The 22,206-nt window shown below is 37.8% G+C and overlaps 1 protein-coding gene across 4 annotated transcripts in view; it reads right to left on the bottom strand.

Annotated features, from left to right (window-relative positions):
- Positions 1-22,206, bottom strand: part of USP24 (ubiquitin specific peptidase 24) — a 63,172-nt gene that overhangs the window by 29,343 nt on the left and 11,623 nt on the right. For 3 of the 4 annotated variants that reach the window (XM_074875957.1, XM_074875958.1, XM_074875960.1), the window contains exons 3-30: positions 22,027-22,094; positions 20,379-20,522; positions 19,738-19,860; positions 18,826-18,861; positions 18,163-18,228; positions 16,638-16,703; positions 15,826-15,900; positions 14,898-15,056; positions 13,404-13,518; positions 12,781-12,884; positions 11,479-11,586; positions 10,911-11,006; positions 10,650-10,811; positions 8,710-8,817; positions 7,929-8,078; positions 7,033-7,164; positions 6,392-6,503; positions 6,067-6,143; positions 5,039-5,179; positions 4,840-4,893; positions 4,530-4,645; positions 3,814-3,880; positions 3,534-3,644; positions 3,034-3,132; positions 2,782-2,952; positions 2,048-2,133; positions 1,808-1,901; positions 1,386-1,541 (exon numbers count right to left, since the gene is read on the bottom strand). In XM_074875957.1, coding sequence (XP_074732058.1) covers positions 1,386-1,541; positions 1,808-1,901; positions 2,048-2,133; positions 2,782-2,952; positions 3,034-3,132; positions 3,534-3,644; positions 3,814-3,880; positions 4,530-4,645; positions 4,840-4,893; positions 5,039-5,179; positions 6,067-6,143; positions 6,392-6,503; positions 7,033-7,164; positions 7,929-8,078; positions 8,710-8,817; positions 10,650-10,811; positions 10,911-11,006; positions 11,479-11,586; positions 12,781-12,884; positions 13,404-13,518; positions 14,898-15,056; positions 15,826-15,900; positions 16,638-16,703; positions 18,163-18,228; positions 18,826-18,861; positions 19,738-19,860; positions 20,379-20,522; positions 22,027-22,094 — 2,996 coding nt within the window. The remainder of the gene's footprint in view (positions 1-1,385; positions 1,542-1,807; positions 1,902-2,047; positions 2,134-2,781; positions 2,953-3,033; positions 3,133-3,533; positions 3,645-3,813; positions 3,881-4,529; positions 4,646-4,839; positions 4,894-5,038; positions 5,180-6,066; positions 6,144-6,391; positions 6,504-7,032; positions 7,165-7,928; positions 8,079-8,709; positions 8,818-10,649; positions 10,812-10,910; positions 11,007-11,478; positions 11,587-12,780; positions 12,885-13,403; positions 13,519-14,897; positions 15,057-15,825; positions 15,901-16,637; positions 16,704-18,162; positions 18,229-18,825; positions 18,862-19,737; positions 19,861-20,378; positions 20,523-22,026; positions 22,095-22,206) is intronic. The other variant, XM_074875959.1, reaches the window with a different exon arrangement.

The raw sequence follows: 22,206 nt of genomic DNA, 5'->3' as shown, positions 1-22,206 counted from the left end.
TCAGACTGGTTTGCATATTTTCAACAGATCACCAGTTGAGGGTAGAAAAAAGCACCTCATCCTTTTCCTGACAGAAATCATCCTCCAATTGGCTTGACTGGACTTGAGCAACAAGTCCACCCATGTAATCCACCCATCTAATCCAATTTACTACTTCTCACCCCTTGTCAGAAAAGCAAGCAATTTATTACTTGCTTTTATTATTTTCTCTGGTATAGAAGCAGCAGATAACTGTCTCATCATACCATAGTATAACCTGCCAGTTCAAGAAAATACCCTTGCTCTGATACACTAAACCATTTGTTTTCAGTTGTAGTACTCGTCAACGTATTTCAAAGACCTCATCAAATATCTTTCGTTCCAGCTGCACAGAAAAGGGGGGAATCCTAACGCCCCAGCGTGATGACAGTGTAGGAAGACGAAGAGCTAATATTAGACTACAGAAACCCAAAGGAAAACAACTACAAGAAAATTCCTACAGTAATCTTGGCACACACAGGGAATGAAAGAATGACTCTGTCCACTGTTTTTGAAACTGCTGGCAACTGGTCCTCCAACTTCAAGTTGTTCAAACCATATTTTTAATGGGTCCTTATAAACAGTGGGACCTCTGAGTAGAAACTGTTTGGCTTCCCAGAGCGTGCAGATTAGTGTCCTAACAACGACACCAGCTGACTACTTCCTATTCTTTAAAATCCATGCACTGAACACTTGGAAAGAACCTTTTTACAGGGTCCAATCCAGTGTTTTGACTAAAGAACTATGCTAGAGAATACTGAAGGGTAAAAAATTTCACTTTACATGCACAGCTAAAACAGGCCAGAAGTTTCTGAGTAAAAGCCCTGCACATTTAGATGATGAAAATTCTTCACAGTTGAATGGTTTTCAAAAATACTCCTCCTTAGCCTCTACAGACAGATTATGGTAGACTTCTATAGAAGGGAAGTTAGCATTCTTTTTCTTTCAAATTGAATCAAGCAAAACCAATCAAACTAAACAGCTCCCATTAGTTTTTAAGAGAGCTCAACTGTTTTTTTAATATATATACTAAAACCCACATATTCAGAGTTTCTGGAGATTCAAGCAGGAATTTTACCTAAACACTAAGGACTTTGATGTTTCTTTGCTTGTCTCCACTTACTTCGGAATACTTCTACCTTACAGATCACAAAAAGAGGGGCCTGGCTTCACAATAAAGTCTCTAAAGGGGAACTTTTTATGTCTTTCGCTCTGTGTAGAATTTATCACATACATAAAAGCAGACTATGACACAACATTTGCATTCTGCATAATGACCCTGTCATGGTGGACTCCTGCCCAAGAAAGTGAGAACTACTTAAGCAGTGCTCAGAAACAAGTAGAAAGAAGTACATTTGTTTTTTTACCTCTAAATTGTAGAGCACTCTGAAGGTGGACATGCCTGGAGCAAAAGATCTGAAAAGACTTTCTAGTATTGAACTAGCACTGGGCTGATGTTGGTGTTTTGAAGACAAGGATGGTGATTTTGAAGACTGAGAAGTTGATTCTGATAGCAGTGTTTTCTAGGAGCAAAAAGCCACAGAAATATTTTGAGACTACTGCATTTTGTTGTAATTGGTAATTCATTCCCTATAATCCCTGTAATAACCCTCCCACCTCCAGCTACTTGGAAATAAGTCAATAATCCAATCAAAATCAAAAACAAGCACTATTTTGCAGTACAGTTTCAAACCCTTCACGGATTATAACCTGACACAGAATTTAAGAAACCTCGTAGCAAAATCCTTTTTGTTAAACTCACCAAGATTAGTCATTGTTTAATCCATACCTTCCTTCCCAGGGAATCAAGCTGATCAAGAGCCTCCTGAATAGCCGGGTCAGTGGGAATCAAGAGCAGAAGTTTCCTCACTCGCAGCGTTATCCTGAAAGTTATCAAAGTTACTTGCACAAAATAGGGCTCAGCCACACTGTGGCCTGGTGGACGCCTACACACTGCAAAATAAGTAGCTATTCAAACCTCACAGTGTGAGCATTTCCTCAATATTTAATAACCAATTAGTGTGCTTACCTTGGCTCCTCTAGATTGGCAAGCTGGTAAAGCATATCAAACACATTACACACGAGAGCCATGACTACTCCAGGGAGGGATTTCTCCTGAGAATTAAGCAGAAATACAAAGGTCTGTTTCTCCCCTCTCTGTTGCAAGTGATTTAAGAGATCTCTTCACTGAAGCAACTGACCCAGATGCCAACCTGGCATCTTGAAACCTCAGCTACTTTCTAAACTGAGACAACATTTGAATTTTTACATTACGCCATTTTCCTTTTAACAATCAACGTTTTGAAGTCAATTGTTAGTTAGGGTTGACACACAAAGCAGAGCAGGAGTGGTCTGAACACGCTCGTTGTGATGCTTCTTAGTTTATTTTCATACTGCAGCTTTATTAATAGTGGAAATCTGGAAATCCCTCCCCTTGACAAATATACAGTCTCAAAATGAAATCATATGGGTCTTGTTTGTTTGAAAGACCCTGCAGAGATTAATAAACACCAAGCAGGCTACAACAGGTGACAGAATACAGATTATAAAGACCAATCTGCATGTATAAGGGAATTGTGCATTTAAATGCTTTGTTTCAATTGCAGTTCGAAAGCAAATCCACACTACTAAAGACTGAATACTTAAGATGATATGAACAGTCTGTCTCATCTTACTGCACCTCTTCCACCCCAGCTGTGTCTCCCTCAGCTATCCCCCCTCCAGGAAAAATCTGAGGGATGGTTTCAGGCTATTACACTGTACCTGTTCCATTGCATAGGATGAACTAAATACACTGCTGCTGTTGCTGGAACTTGTTGAGGAATCTGCAGAGCTCCCTGATGGAGTCCCACTTCCTGATGTTTTCACTGTAAGGACTTGTTCATCAGAGAAGCCCAGCTGGTGAAGTAGCTTCTGATCTTTGTTTACAGTTAGCTGCAAGAAAATATTTATCATTTAGTTCTGGAAAAGAGACTCAATTTCATAAAGAATGAGAATTCTTTGTAGTTAACATACCAGGCTGTCATTGGCAAATATCTGTATATTATCCACAGGTGAATTCAACATCTTTGCTATCTTCCACCTGACACTCCCTACAGTTTCATTGCTATGAGCCTGTAAAATTAAACAACACTGGTTCAGTAAGTCTGCTGAAGCAGTAAATTCCAGGAGAAAAAAAGAAAAAAATCTTCCATTAAAGTCTTCCAGCTCCTCTGCATAGGGTGGTAAAGGTATCGTCCACAAAAGGTGGACAAGGTAGGACAGCAGTAGAAATGCTCCATCACTGACAGTAAGCAAACAACTTCTCCCACTCCAGAATGATGATCAAAATACATTTAGTCTACAGACACTTCCATTACAGTAGCCTTATAGACATTTGCAACATTTTCAAATAAAGTTTTCAAGTTGACTGGTGTCCTTAAAATCAGCTTCCTCTGTTCAGTCCAGGCATCAACAAACCCACGAGTAGCCACATGATCAACACCGCATGACACACACAACCTGTGCATACATACCTCTATGGTGAAGGTATCTTTGGTAGACTCGTATGTAACATTAAGTGTTAAAAGATGTCCATGGAAAGAGGCACCGTGAGGTAGAATAGTTCGGGGAACAGAGTAAAGGTCCTACAGGAAGAAAAGGATGAGTAAATACCTCCCTTGAAAACAAAGACATTTCTATAATGGTATGTAACAAAGTTACTAGAGTTGCATAGTTTTAAATAACTTATACTATTTTTAATAAGATTGGAAATTGTGTTCTTAGCCTTGCCTAGTAAGAAATTACATATCTTACCTCTATTGTTATCACATAACGCTCTGCCAACAGCAGCAGTCTCTCGATTATTACAAGTTTAGTTGACCTAAACATCAAAACCAAGAGTAACTTGTCTCAGAGATTAATTTGCAACACCCATGAGTAACTACCATGAATTAGCTGTTTTCAAATATAACTTCTTAAACTTGGAGTCGATTCAGTTGAAATTAACTAGGAAAACAGGCCAAGAACCTTGCGTTATACTGCTTGAGATGTAGCCAGCTTCAGAAGAAGCTTCATATTTCTAAAGGTCCCACCCTGCGCTCATACATTTAAGCTACACACGTTCAGATATGTGTAAGTTAAGCTAGAGGATGAAAACCCATCCTTTTCTCTCCCAGTTAAAAAAAAAACCCAAACCCTGCTGCCCCAGTAATATTACATGACTAATAGGCTGGTAATAGCCTGTGGGGTTTTTTGTGTTGTTTTTGTTTTCCTGGTCGGTTGGTTTTTGGGGGGTTAGAGGGGAGAGCGTTAGGTTTTTTTGTTTGGTTGGGTTTTTGTTGGGTTTTTTTTAAAAACCACAGGTTTTTCAAAGTCTCTTTGCAACTCAAATTGCATTGTAATTGGAAAATTCAATTGAGAAACCACCAGAATATATAACTACCAATACTGAGAATTTTAATTAGCACTCAAAATCATGTGGGAAGCAGCTAGGAGCAAATGTCTACAGTCATATTTAAAGGCAGACCTACCTGTAAGGAGACTGAACTGATGTGGCTACTGTAGGCATAGCAGTTGCTGTAAGCATTTTTGTAGCTCTTGTAACAGCGTGTGTTAATGTTGGACCACCGAGCGCAGAGCTGGCTGCCTAGAATACAAAGCAGGGTGTAAAGTGCTGGTTTACATGGACAATTAGTATGTCCTGGAGAGCTAAGAGGACAAGAAATACTTGTGGAAAGAAATTTTTTCTTTAAATAGAATTATTGTAGCCAATTACTCTAAGATACTGAAAGAAACTGAAAAAGGATGTAGGTACAAGAACAACTGAGGTTTGTCCGTTACCTCTAATCGTGTGTAGCAATCAGCAATGAACTTCTTATGCAGTGACACTGAATCCTAAAGATAAAATGTACAATGAATTAGAACTTAAACCAAAATCACAGGAATTGCTCATAAAGAACCCAACAAATGACACATTTCAACATGCAGAGTATCAAGACTCTGAGTGTCAAAGCACTTTCATCTACAAATACATGCCTACCTTTTTCAATCTAGGAGTTAAATTAATATAGCTGTAATTTATTATCAATTGAATAGCTTCATTGGCAATTTCTTCATCAGGTGACTCCATTGCAATCTTCCAAATGAAATCCATTCCTATTAATTCCAGTTTTTCTACACTCTGCTCAAGAAAGAACAACAGTAAAACAAGACTGGATTTCTTACACAATAGTAACTTGAACGACAGGCACAAAACAGTCTTCCATCTGCTGGAAAAGCCTCTTTTGACTGAATCTTGAAAATTTTCTTTTCCAAGACGCTGCCAAGCTTTGGCATACTGCAAAGTGAAATCAATAGCTGTGGATTTATATATTTATACTAGAAAAAAAATAAATCTGTTTACAGGTGGATAAACAAGTTCCAAAGAACATTCTCCATCAAGCCAACTGAAAAATTAAAAACTTCAAAACTGCAGAGAAATTTAATCAGGTATGGAATTTGTTTCACAAAGGTCAACATGGTAACTAACCACATAATAAACCATCACAAAACCTATGATACTTGGCAAAAAAATATGCATTTGAAGTAAGTTAGCTCTCTGTGAAAAAGATCTAAAATGCCTATGGAAAACTACTTAACATATAACCATTAATTTAACAAAACCACTGAAGGATCATAGAGTTAAAAATTATTGTAGGTTAGAGTTTGAATATGATATCTCTTGTAAAGAAGAAAAATAAATAATAATAATAAAAAGGAATATTTCCGTGTTAGGGAGAAGCAAAAAATGCACATCAGAATTCATGACTCTAAAAGTAGCCCACTCATTCCTCTGCAAAGTTTTAGAAGTTACATACCAGCTTACAACTACCAATTGCTTAATTTTAACTGTCGTAATTCTGGAGTTTTACTTTCAGAATTTAACAATGCTAATGCTAGAAGGACGATCTGCATATTAATACAAACATGACCAGGTCAAACAGCTGCTAAAGAATCCTTGTCTCCCCCTCCTCCCATCCCCGGGATGCCACAGGCAGCATACAAGAATGAACTCGCCAGAACACTCACCAGCTGAGTTCCTTGCCTCTTTAGTCGATGGTCACACAGGTTCACATTTTCAAAGAAAGTCTTAAATAAACTAAAACCTGAAAGTGAAAAAAAGGTGCAAGCTTTTTTATTCAGGTCAGGCTAAGTTTCTATGCTTTTCTGAAAAAACAAAGATATCAGATATGGGAGATGACCTTTTCCCTCTATAACTATTAAAACTCAAAGTGACAGGAAAAGACCCCTTTACAATCTTGATTTACAGAACTGCTTGATATTTAATTTGAAGGCTTAGGAAGCAAATTTCTGGTATATATTTCAAAAACAAATCTGTTGACCATTTTCTTACCATTCATGGTAATTTCATATGACTCCAGCTTAAGAATTTTCTCTTTGAAGAGCTGTTGCTGTACATCACTCTCTAGATCATGCTGTCCTTTTGTAAACCACTCAAAGCACATCTGTGAATGAAAGGCAGATGTATTTTCATCCCACTGTCATGGCAAATGTTTTGGTTTTACACAGCATTGGCAAACTATGTCAGATATTACAGTAACTCATCTTACATAAGTTTTATGTACAGTAAGAGGTTCAAAATCTAATCTCCTAGTAACCTCACATATTATATTGGCTGTATTGCAGCATTAGGGTACTTCATCTTTATAGTCATCTTTCACCCAAATAACGCTGAACATCTCATTTATGACTCCTCAAACTTGCACGCACCTCTTTTCAAACTAGTATCCATAAACCTGCAATTAACCTCCTGGCCAACATTCCTCCTTCAGTCAAATTTAATGTTAAAAGAGCATCCTAATCATAAGTGAACATGTGACAGTGGCTCTGTTAGCTTACACAAAGCATATAAATACATATAAAAAGTTTGTGTTTGCTACTTCTTTCACGTGTCTCAACAAATACACATGGTATTCATGATTCATTAAGATTCACTCTGCAACCACAGACACCAACTTTTCAAGTTTTTCTTACCTCTCGATCTAACTCACACACATCCTGGCCAGTCACAAGACATTCCCAGATCTCCCTGGCACGATTCCAGCCCAAGTAAAGGGTGGCTTCTTGCAGAAAAAATGCCAGAAATTTTAGATGTGCCTCCAAATACTGAGAAAGAGGAAACAAAAACTCAAGCTTAAGACTTTTCTTTCTGAAATGAGAACTCTGAGCTTTCTTTTTATTTTTTGCAAACTTAGGTTGTCAAATATAACAGTATTGCAAAGCCTGGAAAACAGAAGTTGTTTCTGCAGTGAGATTTATATCTATTTTGGACAATTTTTAACACTACCTCTTTTTGATTACCTTTCTAAAAAGGAACATTGAAGTCCCCTTGAATTTGCTATTACTTTCCTGATACTGATACTATTTGATACTAGTTACTAAGTCACAACTGGTGTGGAAAAAATAATTATCAAAACTTTAGCAACGAACTGTTACCAGTGTGACTTTCATGTCCTAACTAGCAAATCTGTTTCAGGTTTCAAGAGCTTCACACCAAGTTCAAAGATACAGTCTCTACAAGGGTAGTTGAACTGAAGCTGGTGGAGAAGCTGGAAGCTGCACCAGCTCGTAGACAGGAGGTCCTGGAGTGGGGAAATCTAGCTCTCAACCAGTTAAAGGCTTTGCTAAGGAACTTGTAGACAGTGATGTTCGTCCACCCTTGCTCTATAACAACAACAACAAGGCTACAACAAGCCTTAATAGATGTCAGAACTATAAAAAACAATCTAGTGTAATTATTCACCAGCGAGAACATACATACCAGTGAATTCCAAAAATGAAACATGACCTCATCTTACACAACTTTGTCAGTGATACATTGCATCAAGTTTTAAAAAACCTAAGGTAGTAAGTAGTTTAGGGTTTAGTACCTCCCGGTAAGTGTATCGGCCATCCACTAACGTTGCTCCAACAAGCCCTCCTGGACCTGCCACAGACGCAGCCAAACGGTGGCATGATATTAAGCTTCCTGTCACCAACTTCACTATTTCAAAGTTTTTCTTTAAATCTTGAATAATGCTCTTGGCAAAAAAAAAAACCAAACCACCACATTGAGAAAAGAGGGATTTAAGAAAATACATGAACAGGCACATGCACTCATCTGTCTGCTCTTCTACAGACACATGTCTCTTATCAGGAGTAGTAATGTAACCCCCCTTAGAGTCAGCTATATCCCTTCCAAGCATCCAAAGCCCCTGACATTAGTGTTTTCAGCATGTGCTGAAATACACGCACTGCGGATTGCAAAGTCCCACACCTCCCCTCAGCCACTGTATAACACGTGACTTGCTGGTATTTTAGTCCGTTTTCCAAAAGTTAATGTCAATTCAAAGCGGCTGGTCTAAACATTAGCCATTGTTCATTTCTTAACAGAGACATGCCTGTTAGTTATCCCACAAAAAGCTGAGAATAAAATAAATTAGTCCTGACACAGCAAACAGATTTATAAATATATATACATGCACACACAAACGGACAGCACATAACACAGCATCTGTACTTGAACAGTTTATGCTATATCACTTAACTACCTGTCATTTTGTGTAGGGTTTTTTTTCCCTCACTTCTAAATTAAAACTTCCATGTTCTACAGAAGCAGAGCCACACAGACATTACAATAGCTTCAAAAACCATCTCAGCATATATTCTTACCTTGTCTTGTTTTTGGTAAGTTTGCTTAATAAATGAACGTGTGATTTCATGGAGCTGACGTAGTGCTGGCACCACCCACACAAACTGAGGATTATTGTGCTGGGACGACTAGTAGTAGGAAAGGTAAAAACAATTACACATGTATACATGTTCAACAACAGATTAACTTTCCTCTTAGATTCCTAGAAGCCTAATGATTTCTATTAATGTTGCTGTTTCAAAACAACAGCTACTAGCTCTGAAGGCTTCAGTTACTTGCTCCTGGTCCTTTTCCAAACACACTCACGGTGCCCTTCTTCACTTTCTACAAGTCCTTTGACACACACATATGCCATTTTGCTATCCTTATTATTAAGCCCAAAGTACCACCTCCTTGCCAGAGAACATGCAAATTAAGTAGACAAAAAGCACTCAGTTGCACCAGGGAGAGATGATAACCACCACCTTTCTCAATTATGGGAGATGAAGCAGGCCTGTTAGGGCATAAAAGGGCAAATCCAGTCAAATGATGTTACTTATTGCTAAAGCAAGAATAATAGAACAAAGAATCTGAAATAATACTGAGGGTTAAGAGAGAAGAAATTTCTGATTGGTGCTGCAAGGAGCCCTCTGATAGGAAGCAAAGGATACTTAAGCTGCATTTTGAAAGAGATCCTGCAAAGAATAACCCTCCTACCTCATTGTTAGAACTGCTCATCACTTTTCTGGGAGGCTTCATTTTCTGTAAAGTTTGACCACACAAACCAGTACTGAGGTTGCTTGTTCAGAGAAGTGATGTCTGGTTTAAATACTGACAACAACCAATACCACCTACACACTTAGAGAGATTAAAGTAACCTGCCCATGACAGAGAGCTCTCTACTGAAGACTCCCTCATGTACTTGAGAATGCTGCCTTAACACTACATTCCCTCCCAGCTTATGTCTTCATTTCCCCTAATGAAGGGAAATAAGCAAATGATGTATTTTTAGAAGTCTGCTGTACAGTTACCCCAATCCCTTCTAGCCTGAAATTACAGCTTTCTGTTAGCACTCCCCACTGCAGCACCTCTGTAAAGGCCCTTGCAAGAATGTATTAAAAAGAATGCAAGAATAGGAAAGCACAAGAGAAGATCCAAAAGAAAAAACTACAAGTTGTACAGACATTGAGAACCCAAAATCCATATTCATAAACACACACACGCTGAAGTGTGATCAGTATCAAGAAACGACATACTATGTCTCCTAAGCAACTAAAATCCTCTGCAGATGCTGCTGCAACACAGACAAAACCTAATTTATCATTAAAGAAATGAATTTAAAAAGTACAAGCCTTTTTATTTATAGTGTACTTCAGACTGAAAAAAAAAAAAAAGACGGGAGCATTCCTGTAGACCTCAAGAAAAACTGCTTGTGAACAGTGCAGGATAGATTTTATGCAGTCCTTTAAGCCATGCACATCTCTGCTGCTGCCAGGAAACATCTTAGCACAGGCAGCTGTGGGGACGGCTTCCTTACGTTAGATTAAAAGAGTTTAAGTATTTTATTAAAATACAAAATTACTGTGATTTAAATATCGATTTGCATTTTGAGACTTAACGGCCATGCCAGAACACATGCTTAAGTCAAAGAAAACTAATCTAGGCTTTCACATGAAAGGGACAGTTAAAATACTGACATACCTTTATAGTGGTTCCATTTGCAAATTCTAACCTTGGGCCCATCCTGGTAGTTTCCCATAAAATGATCACTCCTTGTGCTGAAAATTTGCTTAAAACAAAGGCAAGAGACTTACTATGAGTCTCATGGTCAACAAACTGGCTCACACAAAGCCTACCCCTCTTGAGGACTCCCCAAGGTAAGAACTTACAGATGGGACACACAGTTTGTGCATCTTGAAAGAAAGGGCAGCATCAAGGCTACATTTATTTCATTTCAGAAAAGATAAAATAATAAACCAACCCTCTTAATATCCTCTATGCATTTGATGATGTAGCTTCTTTTGATTGCCTCTTTCACTGCATAGGCATCACTGAGGATTGTCAGATGTTCCTCCAAGGCTTGCTGAATAAGACTACATGGTAATGTTGGAAGATGAGCCAGCTCCCAGAGTACCTCCAGAACCTAGAGGAAGAAGTGCAAGATTAGTCAGGACCTAAGGAGGACAGAGACTAGCAACGCTACGTTTAATAAAGAAAAAAAACAACCCCAAAATTCACATGCCTTTCCAGTGGTTGTCTCCACGCGTGCTTCTCGACCAATGCGCCCTATCAGGCTCAACAGCTTCTGTCGCACTCTATCACTCTCTGTCTCCCAGCTCTGTGTAGCAAAGAAATAAGTCACTATTAAAGCAGCAAGCACTGTCAGTCTGTCTCAAGTATACTAAAAAACGTAATTTACAATTGTTTTGCTGCTGGAAAATCAAAATACAAACAAGTATGTCCACCATGCATATTTTTTTATTTTTGTTACTGGGAGTTAAAGTACTAATTTGCCCAACTCTTTTTCAGATATAAACTAGAAGAGATTAAACATAATAAAATCTCACTTTCAAGTACCGTAGCACTATCTACATAACATACTTAAAATCTAAATCAGTTAGCAAGACAGTAGCAGATCAGGCTTTTGTGTTAACAAAAAGATCAATATTAAAACTTTTTTTTATAGCCAATTTTATATTTATATAGAAAATGTCAGTGTATTCAAGGCATTTGCCTTTTAGTAGGCTGGATGCACAAGTATGTCTCACCAACTCTCTTCCTAAGGAATGTAAATTCATGTGAAAACTTACCTTTTGGATTAAAACAAATAAATGATTGAGCTGATCAGAGCTAAACTTGACCGCAGCTGCAGCAATAATGGTATGTATGTTTTCAATCACAGTGGAGGATTGTCCTGACTGAAAAGAGGAAGGAAAACACATGAAGGTATGTCTTTATCCCAAATAAGACAGAAAAATCTTCATGTAAGCATTATCCTCTATTATTCATACTAATGAGAAAGAATAACAACTTATGACATGTCAGAAATACAAGGTAAGAATAACTGTCTCCGCCCCTCATTTCACTGACAGAGAGGTCTTTGGAAGTAATTCTAAAGCAGGAAATTATTACATTAATTGCCATTATTACAGGAGCTTCAAGATGCTGCAGTGACACACACGGCTGTAAGGTGTGGTGCCAGCAATTGCCATTTTTATGGCTTGGTTAAGTTCATGTGTGGGGTGCTCCATTCCTGACACTCTTCAAGGCTTTACTCAAGAGTGAGTAATACAAAATCTCCTCCTCCCACACTGATGGGAGCACCATGGTAACAACAGCCAGAAGGGAAGGGGAGGAAGTATTGCATTATATTAAAGAATAAAAGTGAGCGAGCTAGAATCATACTTCAGCTCTACTAAGCATGTAAGACTTGCTACTCTGTCTGCACATACTGCAGATCTGACAGTGTCCAGTGAGTTGAGACTAAAACTTCAACTTTTGAACACAGAAAAAACCCATTTCCTGCAGCAGCAGATTACATTTCTGGTCAAAATTTCCATGTGTTATCAATATTTAAGCAGTCAAACCACCTTTCCCACACAGTGGTAAGTTGAACATGTATAAAGTGAATGTGAAAAGGCGATTTGTCAGTCAATTATATGTATGTACAGGAGGTTAAGCGGGAATTCATACAGTTTGAGCCCACTCTCTTTAAAGTCACACTGTGAGCTGCATTCAAATTTATACCTCCAGCCCCAAAAATGAATATCCTTAGGTATGGTCTTTAGTCTAGACACTCTATCACTTAGTTCAGGCTGACAACCTCTTATTTCAAGCCAAATATTTCTGCAGCTCCTTAACACTTGTTGCAAAGAACTGAACTTCTTCACAAGACTGAACAGTTGTGTTTCAAGAAATTGCCAGAACACTTGATTTTAAATGGTAAAAGAAGCAGCAGAAGAAAGCCTTTGCATTAACTATACTGTTAAAAATCTCAACACTTCCACTCTGCAATAAAGAGATGCATGTATTACAAACAAAAAAATCCCACCATTAAAATGTTTGCTTATGTAACACAGTCTAAAAGCACCTACCTAGTCTTGGTTACTTACCTGAATTCTCCAAATTTTAGTGAGCTCATCTAAAGATAATTTACTGCCCAGCAATTCAATAATTCCCTTTATACGATCACAGTATTGCGCTTGGTCTATATTACCTATGAAACAAAGAAAGGCAACTAAGTATTCAAAACAGTATTAGATGGATTAAATTTGTAAGAATAAATAAGTTCTTTTAAAAGGGAGAAGAACAAAGCTATCTTCATTTGAAAATTCTCTCCCTACTGTCACAGACAAATCTATCAGTCCAAAGAAACAGAACAAGGCTCTTCCCATTTTTATGTTGTTTTACTTCATGTATCTGCTAGTACTTCACACCTACAGGACATTACTACTTGGAAAAAACCCATCTTTTCTCTCTTTTCTAGAGCCTAACAATATACAAAGATAAACTGAGAGTAAAAACTTCAGGTACAGCAGACATCTGCACAGATATCAGAGGACTAGATGATAGTAGCAGAATTTGTAGGGTTTTCCTTACTCTATTTTGTAGATGACAAAAACCTTGAACTCCTTTGCTAATAGTATTCCATTAAAACATATTGAAAGGGACAGATATAATTTTTAAATTTAAGACATCGAAACCACATGCCAAAAGTCTTTGTGAAAGTGCTTACCTTCTAGAGCAATCGACAGGACAGAATTTTCTACTAGCCAATTTAGTAATCGGTCTGTATCTATTGCATTCTTCACCGACTTGGATACAGTGCTGTCTTCTATTAATTTGGTTACCTAGAAATTGCAAAATGTGAGATTCTGACAATGGTTCCCACATGCATTATATATGCACACAATTAATTCTATTCAAAAGGCTTACTACGAAGGTCAAAGGTGCATCTTGAAGTATTTTGAGCATAGGAGGTGTTTGGGTGTTTTTTGGTTGGTTGGTTTTGGGGGGATTTTTTAGTTGCTTTGGGTTTTGTTTTTGTTGGGGTGTTTTTGGTTTTTGTTTGTGGTTTTTCTTTTGTTTTGTGCTTTTTGTTCTTGTTTGTTTGTGTTTTAATAAGCTGTTTAAAGGCAAATTCCTAACCAGAAACACCTCCCTGTCATCAGTCTCTGATGCAGTAGATTCTTATTCTCGGCCTGACACAGAAAAGTTGGCCTGTGCTGCCAGGTATATTTCTACAGATATACCAGAAGTAGGTTAGTGCAGGCTTCTGCTTGTTACACTCAGTGTCCTATTTTTTTATCCAATACAGAACCAATACAGGCTCCTCACTCAAGGGAGAAAGAGCACATTTCTGCTAAAATCTTCAAAAGCTGCACTTTTATACCTTCACCAAGGATACACAGCATTTATGATTAAGAACCAAACAGCAATGGGGTTTAACATCTCAATTTTCCCATAAACAAAGAAGCAAAAAGCATGAAAGACAGACTCTAAAACACCTTACAATGGCTGCATACTACAAAAATGTCTTTTTTTTTTTTTTTTGACACTTAAATTATACAAGTTCTGGAAGGAAGAGATGAATGAACAACTCTATACTTAAGTCACAACTCCCACCAAAAATAAACTGTTTTCTTCTACTTAGGTATAAGATTCTAGCACAAAGAGCCTTGGTCCATACTCCAGCTCCTAGGTGCTACTGCAGAGTCTATGTACAACCATAATAAAAAAAATACAATTACACAGTGTAATGACCTGATATAACTGGATGGAGACATCAATCTAGGATTAAGTCCCATTTGTTTGGTTCCCCCCCCCCGCCTTTTTCTCCCAATGAGGAGAGAAGAGGGATATCCCGTAGGATGCTCCAAATTATCTCAGGCTTATCTCAGAGTGAATATTCAATGAATAGCATAGACCATGCCTTATAAATCAATCTGCAATTGCAGTTCTTGGGAAAGATTCAAACTATGTCTAGTTGTTTTCTAATTCGGAGGTGACAATCCTTGCAGTGGCTACTAATGTTACAAACCACTCCTGTCATATTAACTTGTTTTGGTATTTATTATGAACTGAGCTTTTGCTAAGGCAACATAATTTGTCAGGAAATATTGCGCCATCTCTATTTTTAAGGTTGTGGTTTCAATCGCTTATTAACAACCCTTCCCACCTACACACAGGCACATGCGTGCACACACACACACACACGAAGCAAACCTACTTCTTTGAGGGAATTCATTTTTGCACTGAAGTGAGGAGATTTTAACATGCGCAACAGAATGTCCAGCCGTAAGTCATCTACCGCAGTTACCAAATCAGGTTGGAAGCGCATACACAGCAGTTTGATACCAGACAAGAGCTCAGGGATACTGACTAGTCTCTGTTTAAAACAAAACAAAAAAGGACAAATAGAGGCATTGCTATTTTTGCTATTCTGTTTCAGACTTCAATGATTCACAAAGCGTAGGTTTAGTGACCCAATACAGACTGTTTAATCTATGAAATGCAGTACTATGTACATCTGAAAGTATTACTTGTACACTAGAAATTTCAAGACAACCAAACCTTTGGTTAAAGTGGACTCTCTTGGTACAGATTTGGTACACTAAATTGCTCCTCTGCAGTTACACAACCTATGCATACTTTCCAGTTTACAATTAACAATTTAAGTCTAAGCAAAAAGTCAACACTAAAAAATTTAATAGAGCCAAATGCCAAATTCAGGGTAATACAGGAAGCAGTCACCAGTTACACAGACGTTTTATCAACAAGTACCAAATTCTCAGAAGCAAACAGCTAATGCAACAGTCAAGTTCTTGTAACTTGTGTGCATACAACAGACTGCAAGATAGTAAGCATCTTCAAGTTAGAGAAGCGAGCATTCAGCACACTGCAGAAGGGGACCAACAAAACCAAATTTGATAGCAACAGTAGAAAAATATTTTAAAAAGGGTCATAACATCAGATGCCTACTGAAAAGGGTATTGAGCAAAACTGGGTATATGAATTTATTTTATGTCATTCAGTCAGAATTCAGAACAGGCTGTATTTTTGCCAGTGAAAATAAAGCTATTTTTCTAATCTACATTGCCAACATTTCCAAGACACACAGTAAGTTCTTCCTAAACATCTAATACATAAAACATTACCTTGTCTTTCAAGTCCTTCTCTTCTACGTTCTGTACATATTTAATCATTTTATGAATGACTGGATCCAGCATGGGCTAAAGAACGTGAGAAAACACATGACAATCATTTTATGTTTCCTGAAATCAATTACATTACTTGGAAGATCTGGCTGCAGCAAAATGAAATACTTAGCTGAAAGTTCACAATTATTTTAGACATAAAGCAACCCCTACAACATACATAAAACTATCCTGCTAGGTACGCCCAGAAAAAGAAGCAATTAGAGTAAGAAGCCATTTCAGACCACCATAATACATGTTTGCAAAAAAGCCAGACAGACCAACCTTTCAAAATGCATCAGTTAGTAGATACATGTGCCCACCTGACTCCCAGTGGCTTCTAAACTACCTCCTCTTCAAACAAAGACTCTCAGGCACTTAATCAATAGTTTTTGTTAGTGAGTGCAGTTGTGAAGCCTGAAGTACATCTGCATGTATAAATATGGTGAATTTTTTTTCCTGTACCATAATTTTTCCAGTGTAAAGGCTCGTATCCCTGTGCTTGATCTCAGCCAGAAAGTTAAACTAAAACCAAAATCCATCCATCAGACTTGATTCTTCTCCCACATGCTTTACACTGATGAAGCTTACTACTGACAGTGGCAAAGCTCCTCACTGAGCCCTCTATCCATCACCCTCAGAATACTCAAAATGGTTCCCGTACTTCACGCAATGTGAGTTTTGAAGGCTTTTTAATTAGTCACCAGTTTCACACCAACACAGTTGTAAACTAATTTTCAGTTCTCCGATAACTCCTAACAAAGGCTTCTTACCTGTACTACAGAAGAGTTAAGATATTCTGCACAAACTCCAAATGGTTGAACTAATGCAGAGATTGCCTGCAAGAAATACAGCAAATATTTAGGTGCACATGAGACATCTTTTCAGAGCCAGTGATCTATATCTTAAAAGGCAAATGAAGGTAAATAAGTATTATTTATTTCATACCATAATTTCCAGTCATTTGCTACAAATGGATTGTGGTGTGCAAGTCCTTTACAACACCACAAGATTCAGGAAAAAGATTTACTCTATGGCATACAGTATGTGTTATATATTTTTGCCTGAAATAAAAAATGTCTCCCCAGTTTTCACTCATTTTGCTTCTCTCATTGTTCTGCTCTGTCTGATCCTGTTTCAGTCACAGAAATAAAGAGACAGAAAGGGCACATCACATTTTGGTTGCTCTCTACAGTAACGAGAAGTGTGAATACAAGACTTAAGGTTAAAGCCATATGGCAAATTTCTTTCCCAAAGCATTCAGTGGTAGAAAGCTTTTGTAAATGTATCCTATACATGTCAAGATGTCTTCAGTGCATGATTTTCAAGTGGTATCTATCATCAAGAAATTAAACATATACAGGCATTTTTTGCCAATAAATAATATCAAAATTGTTTTCTTCTCACACTAGATCAAGAATTCTGAAATTGAGTGTGCTCCTCTGCAATCAAAGGCCTAAATTAAGTGATGCTGATCCAGACTTCTTTCCTAAGCAAGCAGTTACTAATCATTAAATAAAGTCAAAGTTTCTTTTACAGTATCAGGATTTAAATCGTGTTTCCTTATTCTTCTGTCATGCTCACATACGAGCCTATCTCTTTATAAAGCATCAAATACCAATACCCAAAGAAAAGAACTTGAATTCTCTCCACATGGCATTTCACTTAAAGCAGGCTGATTTTATATGGGGAACACAATTCTAAATGGCATCATTCTCCCTTAGCCTCCTTGTTCTTCAAAGCTTGAAAGATTCTGAAGTTTCCTGAATATAGGTTAGGAAGCTAAAACTAAACAAGTCAGGCTTTGTCACCGAAAATAGTTTAGCACTGTTGAACCAGGCAGTTTTCAGACACAGCTCTTGAAAAGTTGCTTAGGATTAGACAGTGTCTGTCTTCCTAAGGATTTTTTTCCTTAAACAATGATTTCTATAATAAATGACAGATGTCAATTCACTTGCAGCTAAATGCAGCTACAGCTGAAGTGAACAGAAAACCAGGGACATGCTGGTGAATATGCTAAGAGACTAGATTGACTGATGTCTAATTAGAAGGCTGAATGTTAACCAGAGAGGTAAACTAACCCTTCCTCTTTTCTCTGATGTCTCAAAAGCTCTTGAGTTAGGATTCTTATGCACAACCTCATTTGACCTCCAATCTGACAGCACTTCTCCAGGGCTCTGTGGGAGTGTTGTGCTGATACCAAAGCAAAGGTAAGAGCACCGCTAAAAGGGACGCTACTGGTTCTACACGAAGTATGTAATGGAAAGGGAGAAGTCTCATGACAGAAGATGAACTTACCCCAAGTTCAATATCTTCCGAATTGAGTTTGGACTGAATTGCTGAAAAGCCACCCAACTCTGCAAACTGAAGCAAAATAATCAGTATTATGTTAGTGAACTACAGTATTTTATTTTTTAAATAAGCTACTATAAAAAATACTCTACTAACAGTTCCTGGGGTGCCAACAAGTACCCTTTAGCATGGAACATCACATTCTACATAAGCTTTATGTTTTCATGGGAATTCAGGGGCATATTGGGGTATGTGATGCAGTTATATCTGGTACCAGTTTAAACATCAAGCTAGAAACTCTGTCTTGGGTAAAAATGGATATAGGGAAGAAAGCTAGACCACATAATGTGACAGCTGACTGGCCTGGCACGTTTGACTGGAAAACAGCACTGCAGCCTAAGCCGAGCTCTCGACTTTCTCTAATCATAGCCACCATGTTAGGGTAAAGGTGCTCAAGGGAGCAGGCAGCAACTCAACAAGACATATTTAGCAAGGCCTCTTCCCTATATGTAGGCAGGATTAAAATCTTAAACTATTTTTTTGTGGTTGCCAAAGAAGTGAAGAGTGGAAAAACAGGTTGGGAGCCGGAGGAGGGGAGAAGAAATTATCTCTGAAGACCAATTAATTCAGCTGACAAATAACAATTCTGCTTGGTTTACATTTACCTACCCTGTTTACCAGGTCCACCAGCCATCCATGAGGTTCCTTGAACAATTAAAATATTAACAAATTAGTAGCTGCAACATTAATGCTCAGTATTATTCTTCCAAAAGAGATTTGGACAGACACATTCAGCCCGTTAACCCACACCTCAAATGCATGCTCTATTATTTCAAAGAAAACAGCAACGTGTTTGTAACAGCTCCCATACTAAGGGTGTAGCTGGAGCTCTGGTTGGTTCTCATTAGCATCATCCTTGTTTGGACTGTGCTTGACATCACTGACCATGTGCTGTGGCAACAGTACGCACTGGGGCTGCTGACTCACAAGCAACTATATTTATAGCACATTAGCAGTGTGGAACATGACTAAAGAACCTTTCCCAAAGCAGCAGATGTAGAATTTTCTTTCTATGGCCACAAACTTGTTTCCTGAAGGAGATATCAGCTCCACTGATGCTTTTTTAGACCCATCCCTTTGGAACAACCACAATAAGACAGTGCAAACCTCAAAAATTGCCTCCTTGCCAGTGGGTCTGACTTGAAGATATCCTATCCTTGGCCGTCAGAAAAGCATGAATTCTCTGCTAGAACTGTACGCTTTGAGTTATCCTGGTCATTTCACACTCAACAGCCAAACAGATGGCAGTCCTCAGATACAACAGATCTACCTTTCTGACTGTTGTGCTACTTCAGACATGAAAGTACACAATTTCTGAATCCAACCTCTACTAAGAGAGCTGGGACAATTTGAGAGGACAAATTCATTTCTACAGACCAACATATACTGAAGATTATTTGCTGTAATACTTGGTGACACATTTAAGCTTTCTTGTGTTACAAATATCCGCTAATCAAACAACCTTTTCTGAAACAAACACGTCTACTCTAAAAACAGGTTTCAGGGCATGGCCATGCTCACCTTCTGAAAAGTGGATATAGGTGAGACAGCATGCATGTTCCCCTCCCCGAAGACTTCTGCCCAGTTTCTCTGGCATACCTTCATTCGGTTCTTGAAATGATATTCATTGTCGGGGTTAAACGCCTTGAAAGAAAAGCCCATGGCAATGAACAGCATGCCTCTTATGCCAGTCTCAAAATTTATCTTGATAATATTTGACTTTTTCAGTTGAGCATTCTCCAGGTTGACAGTTCTAGATCTAGCGAAAACTAAAGTTTAACAGAAGACCCCTGCTCCTGCCTCTCAGCTCTCACTGTACAAAGCATTCTAGAGCTCCCATTCTGTAGAGACAATATCCAATACTCATGTGAGCCAGATATCTGTAAAAGGGGAAGATGAACTCAGAGTACCACTTATAAAAAATAAACAGTGAAGTGACAGCATATATGATTTTTTTTTTTTTTTGAGAGCACTAGTTTTCAGAGGTTTTGAACAGCACCCACCCTTCTACGAATTGCATACTGGATGTTAGAAATCTGCAGCAAGCAATAGCTACAGATTGTAAGACAATACGCTACAACGTAAATAGAAAAAGCATCAGCAGCATAAATATGAAATGCCATATACCCAGATACCAGAAACTGCATCAGAGAGTCAAATACCATTGTAAGTACACCAAGCAGGCCCACAGGAATAGGATCTTGTTTTACTCTTTCTGCAACCAGGTCCACTAGCAGCATAAGCATGTTGTATATTCCTTCATGGATTTCAGTCCCCCATTTATGAACAGCACTGGATGTCAACAGCTGGAAAAAAAGGTAATTTTTTGAAGTTTGAGCACAATCACAAAACAGGAGAAATTTATCAACTCCTGAGACTGTTTTCAGAGCAAATGTTTCCTTAGAGTGTACTAATCACTGTCTAGTGAGTTTTTCAGATGCTCTTCCTGCACTAATGGCTTAAGAGTTAATTAAATTTGTAATTTCATTGAAAAGCACCTTAAATCAGTTTATGACAGAAAATAAAATGTAACAAAGCAAACTGTTTTCCATTTCCACGCACTAGTAAAGACTGTAACCTTTGCAAAGAACTAATATGATAAAGTAATTTGTTTGCAGATTGAACACATAACTATTAAATCCTCAAGTAGGCGTGCCACAAAGCTGCACTGATTCAGCTGTAATAACCATTTACCAATTCACATTTTTTGAGCAGTTTCTTCTATTGAAAAACAAAGAACATGTACCATGAAGAGAGACATATTTAATGCTGCTTTCCCACCTACTGAAACATGTTCTTTAAATCTGGTTTAATATGGTTGTTTATAAAGGACATTAAGGTTCCATCTGCAAACTTCATTTAATTTTTGCTAGCTGTGTCTGAACCTAAGCAGTTAAAAAACTTAATATTTCAAACACAATTACTTTTTGTACCATTAATAGCGTTTCTTGCAATTATTTCAGCAAATTGTAATTCAGCACATTCTCAGTTTAGATTTCTACAGATTATCCTTCTGGAGGAGCAATCTATGCTGTTTATTTACTACGCAAAAAATACCAAGTTATTTAAAAGCATTATATGTAAGGTTATTACTCTAATAGCCAAATGGAAAAATAATTTCTCCCTTAAATTTCTATCTTCCTTAAATATACTTATATTCTCAGTATTTTAAGATCAGGATTGAGTAACTTTTTAAAAGGTGTATATATGTTTTTCTACATATGGTCTTAAAACTGGGCAAGAAACTTAGGCAGTATCTGAAATGGATGGAATAGTGGGAAGGAAATTGGTTTGGGGTCTCTGTAGAGAAAATTCACAATGACTCCGAGAAGAACAGCCAGAGAGGCACATTAGGCATTAAGCACCGAGGGGAAAGACAAATTCTAAACAGATTGTGAAGAAGAGGCCAGAAATAATTTAGCAGCCCCCCGAAGAAGGAGCAGAAAGAATAGAGTTAAAGGAAATCTGATTCTGAACTTGCCACTAATGGCTGTATCCAAGAGTCTTTAAATCTGTCTTTATGCTCCACTAATTACCATAGAGCTCTTCATTTAAGAAAGAAAAAAAAAAAAAGGAAAAAGAAAAAAAGCAGCTACATGCCAGAATTGGCCAGAGATGCAGAACTGGGACCTAGCATGATTTTAATCTAAGTCTATGTATGATTTTCATCTAGGAAAACAGTCTGACTATGATTTTAATCTAAGAACATACTCACTAGTTACCACAGTTTCTGAAGTCTAGATTACAAGACACTGTTTCCACCATGAATATCATAAAGAAATACTGAATTGGTCTACTGTACCTGCTTACCTTTTTAAATGCTTCAGGCATGCATCGGTCCATAAATCTCTTGCAATTCTCATCAGAATCAGAAAGACCTTTACAGAAGGGAAAGTGCTTTTTTAAAGTATTTTTTTTAAAAAAAAGACTTTAAGATTACCTCAGGAAGCTTGTTGCAAGTTTTTGGGAGCACCAACCAAAACCAGCAGT

This window comes from Strix uralensis, chromosome 8, assembly GCF_047716275.1.
Source record: "Strix uralensis isolate ZFMK-TIS-50842 chromosome 8, bStrUra1, whole genome shotgun sequence".
NCBI classification, from domain to species: domain Eukaryota; kingdom Metazoa; phylum Chordata; class Aves; order Strigiformes; family Strigidae; genus Strix; species Strix uralensis.
This window is presented reverse-complemented; position numbering and strand designations above follow the sequence as displayed.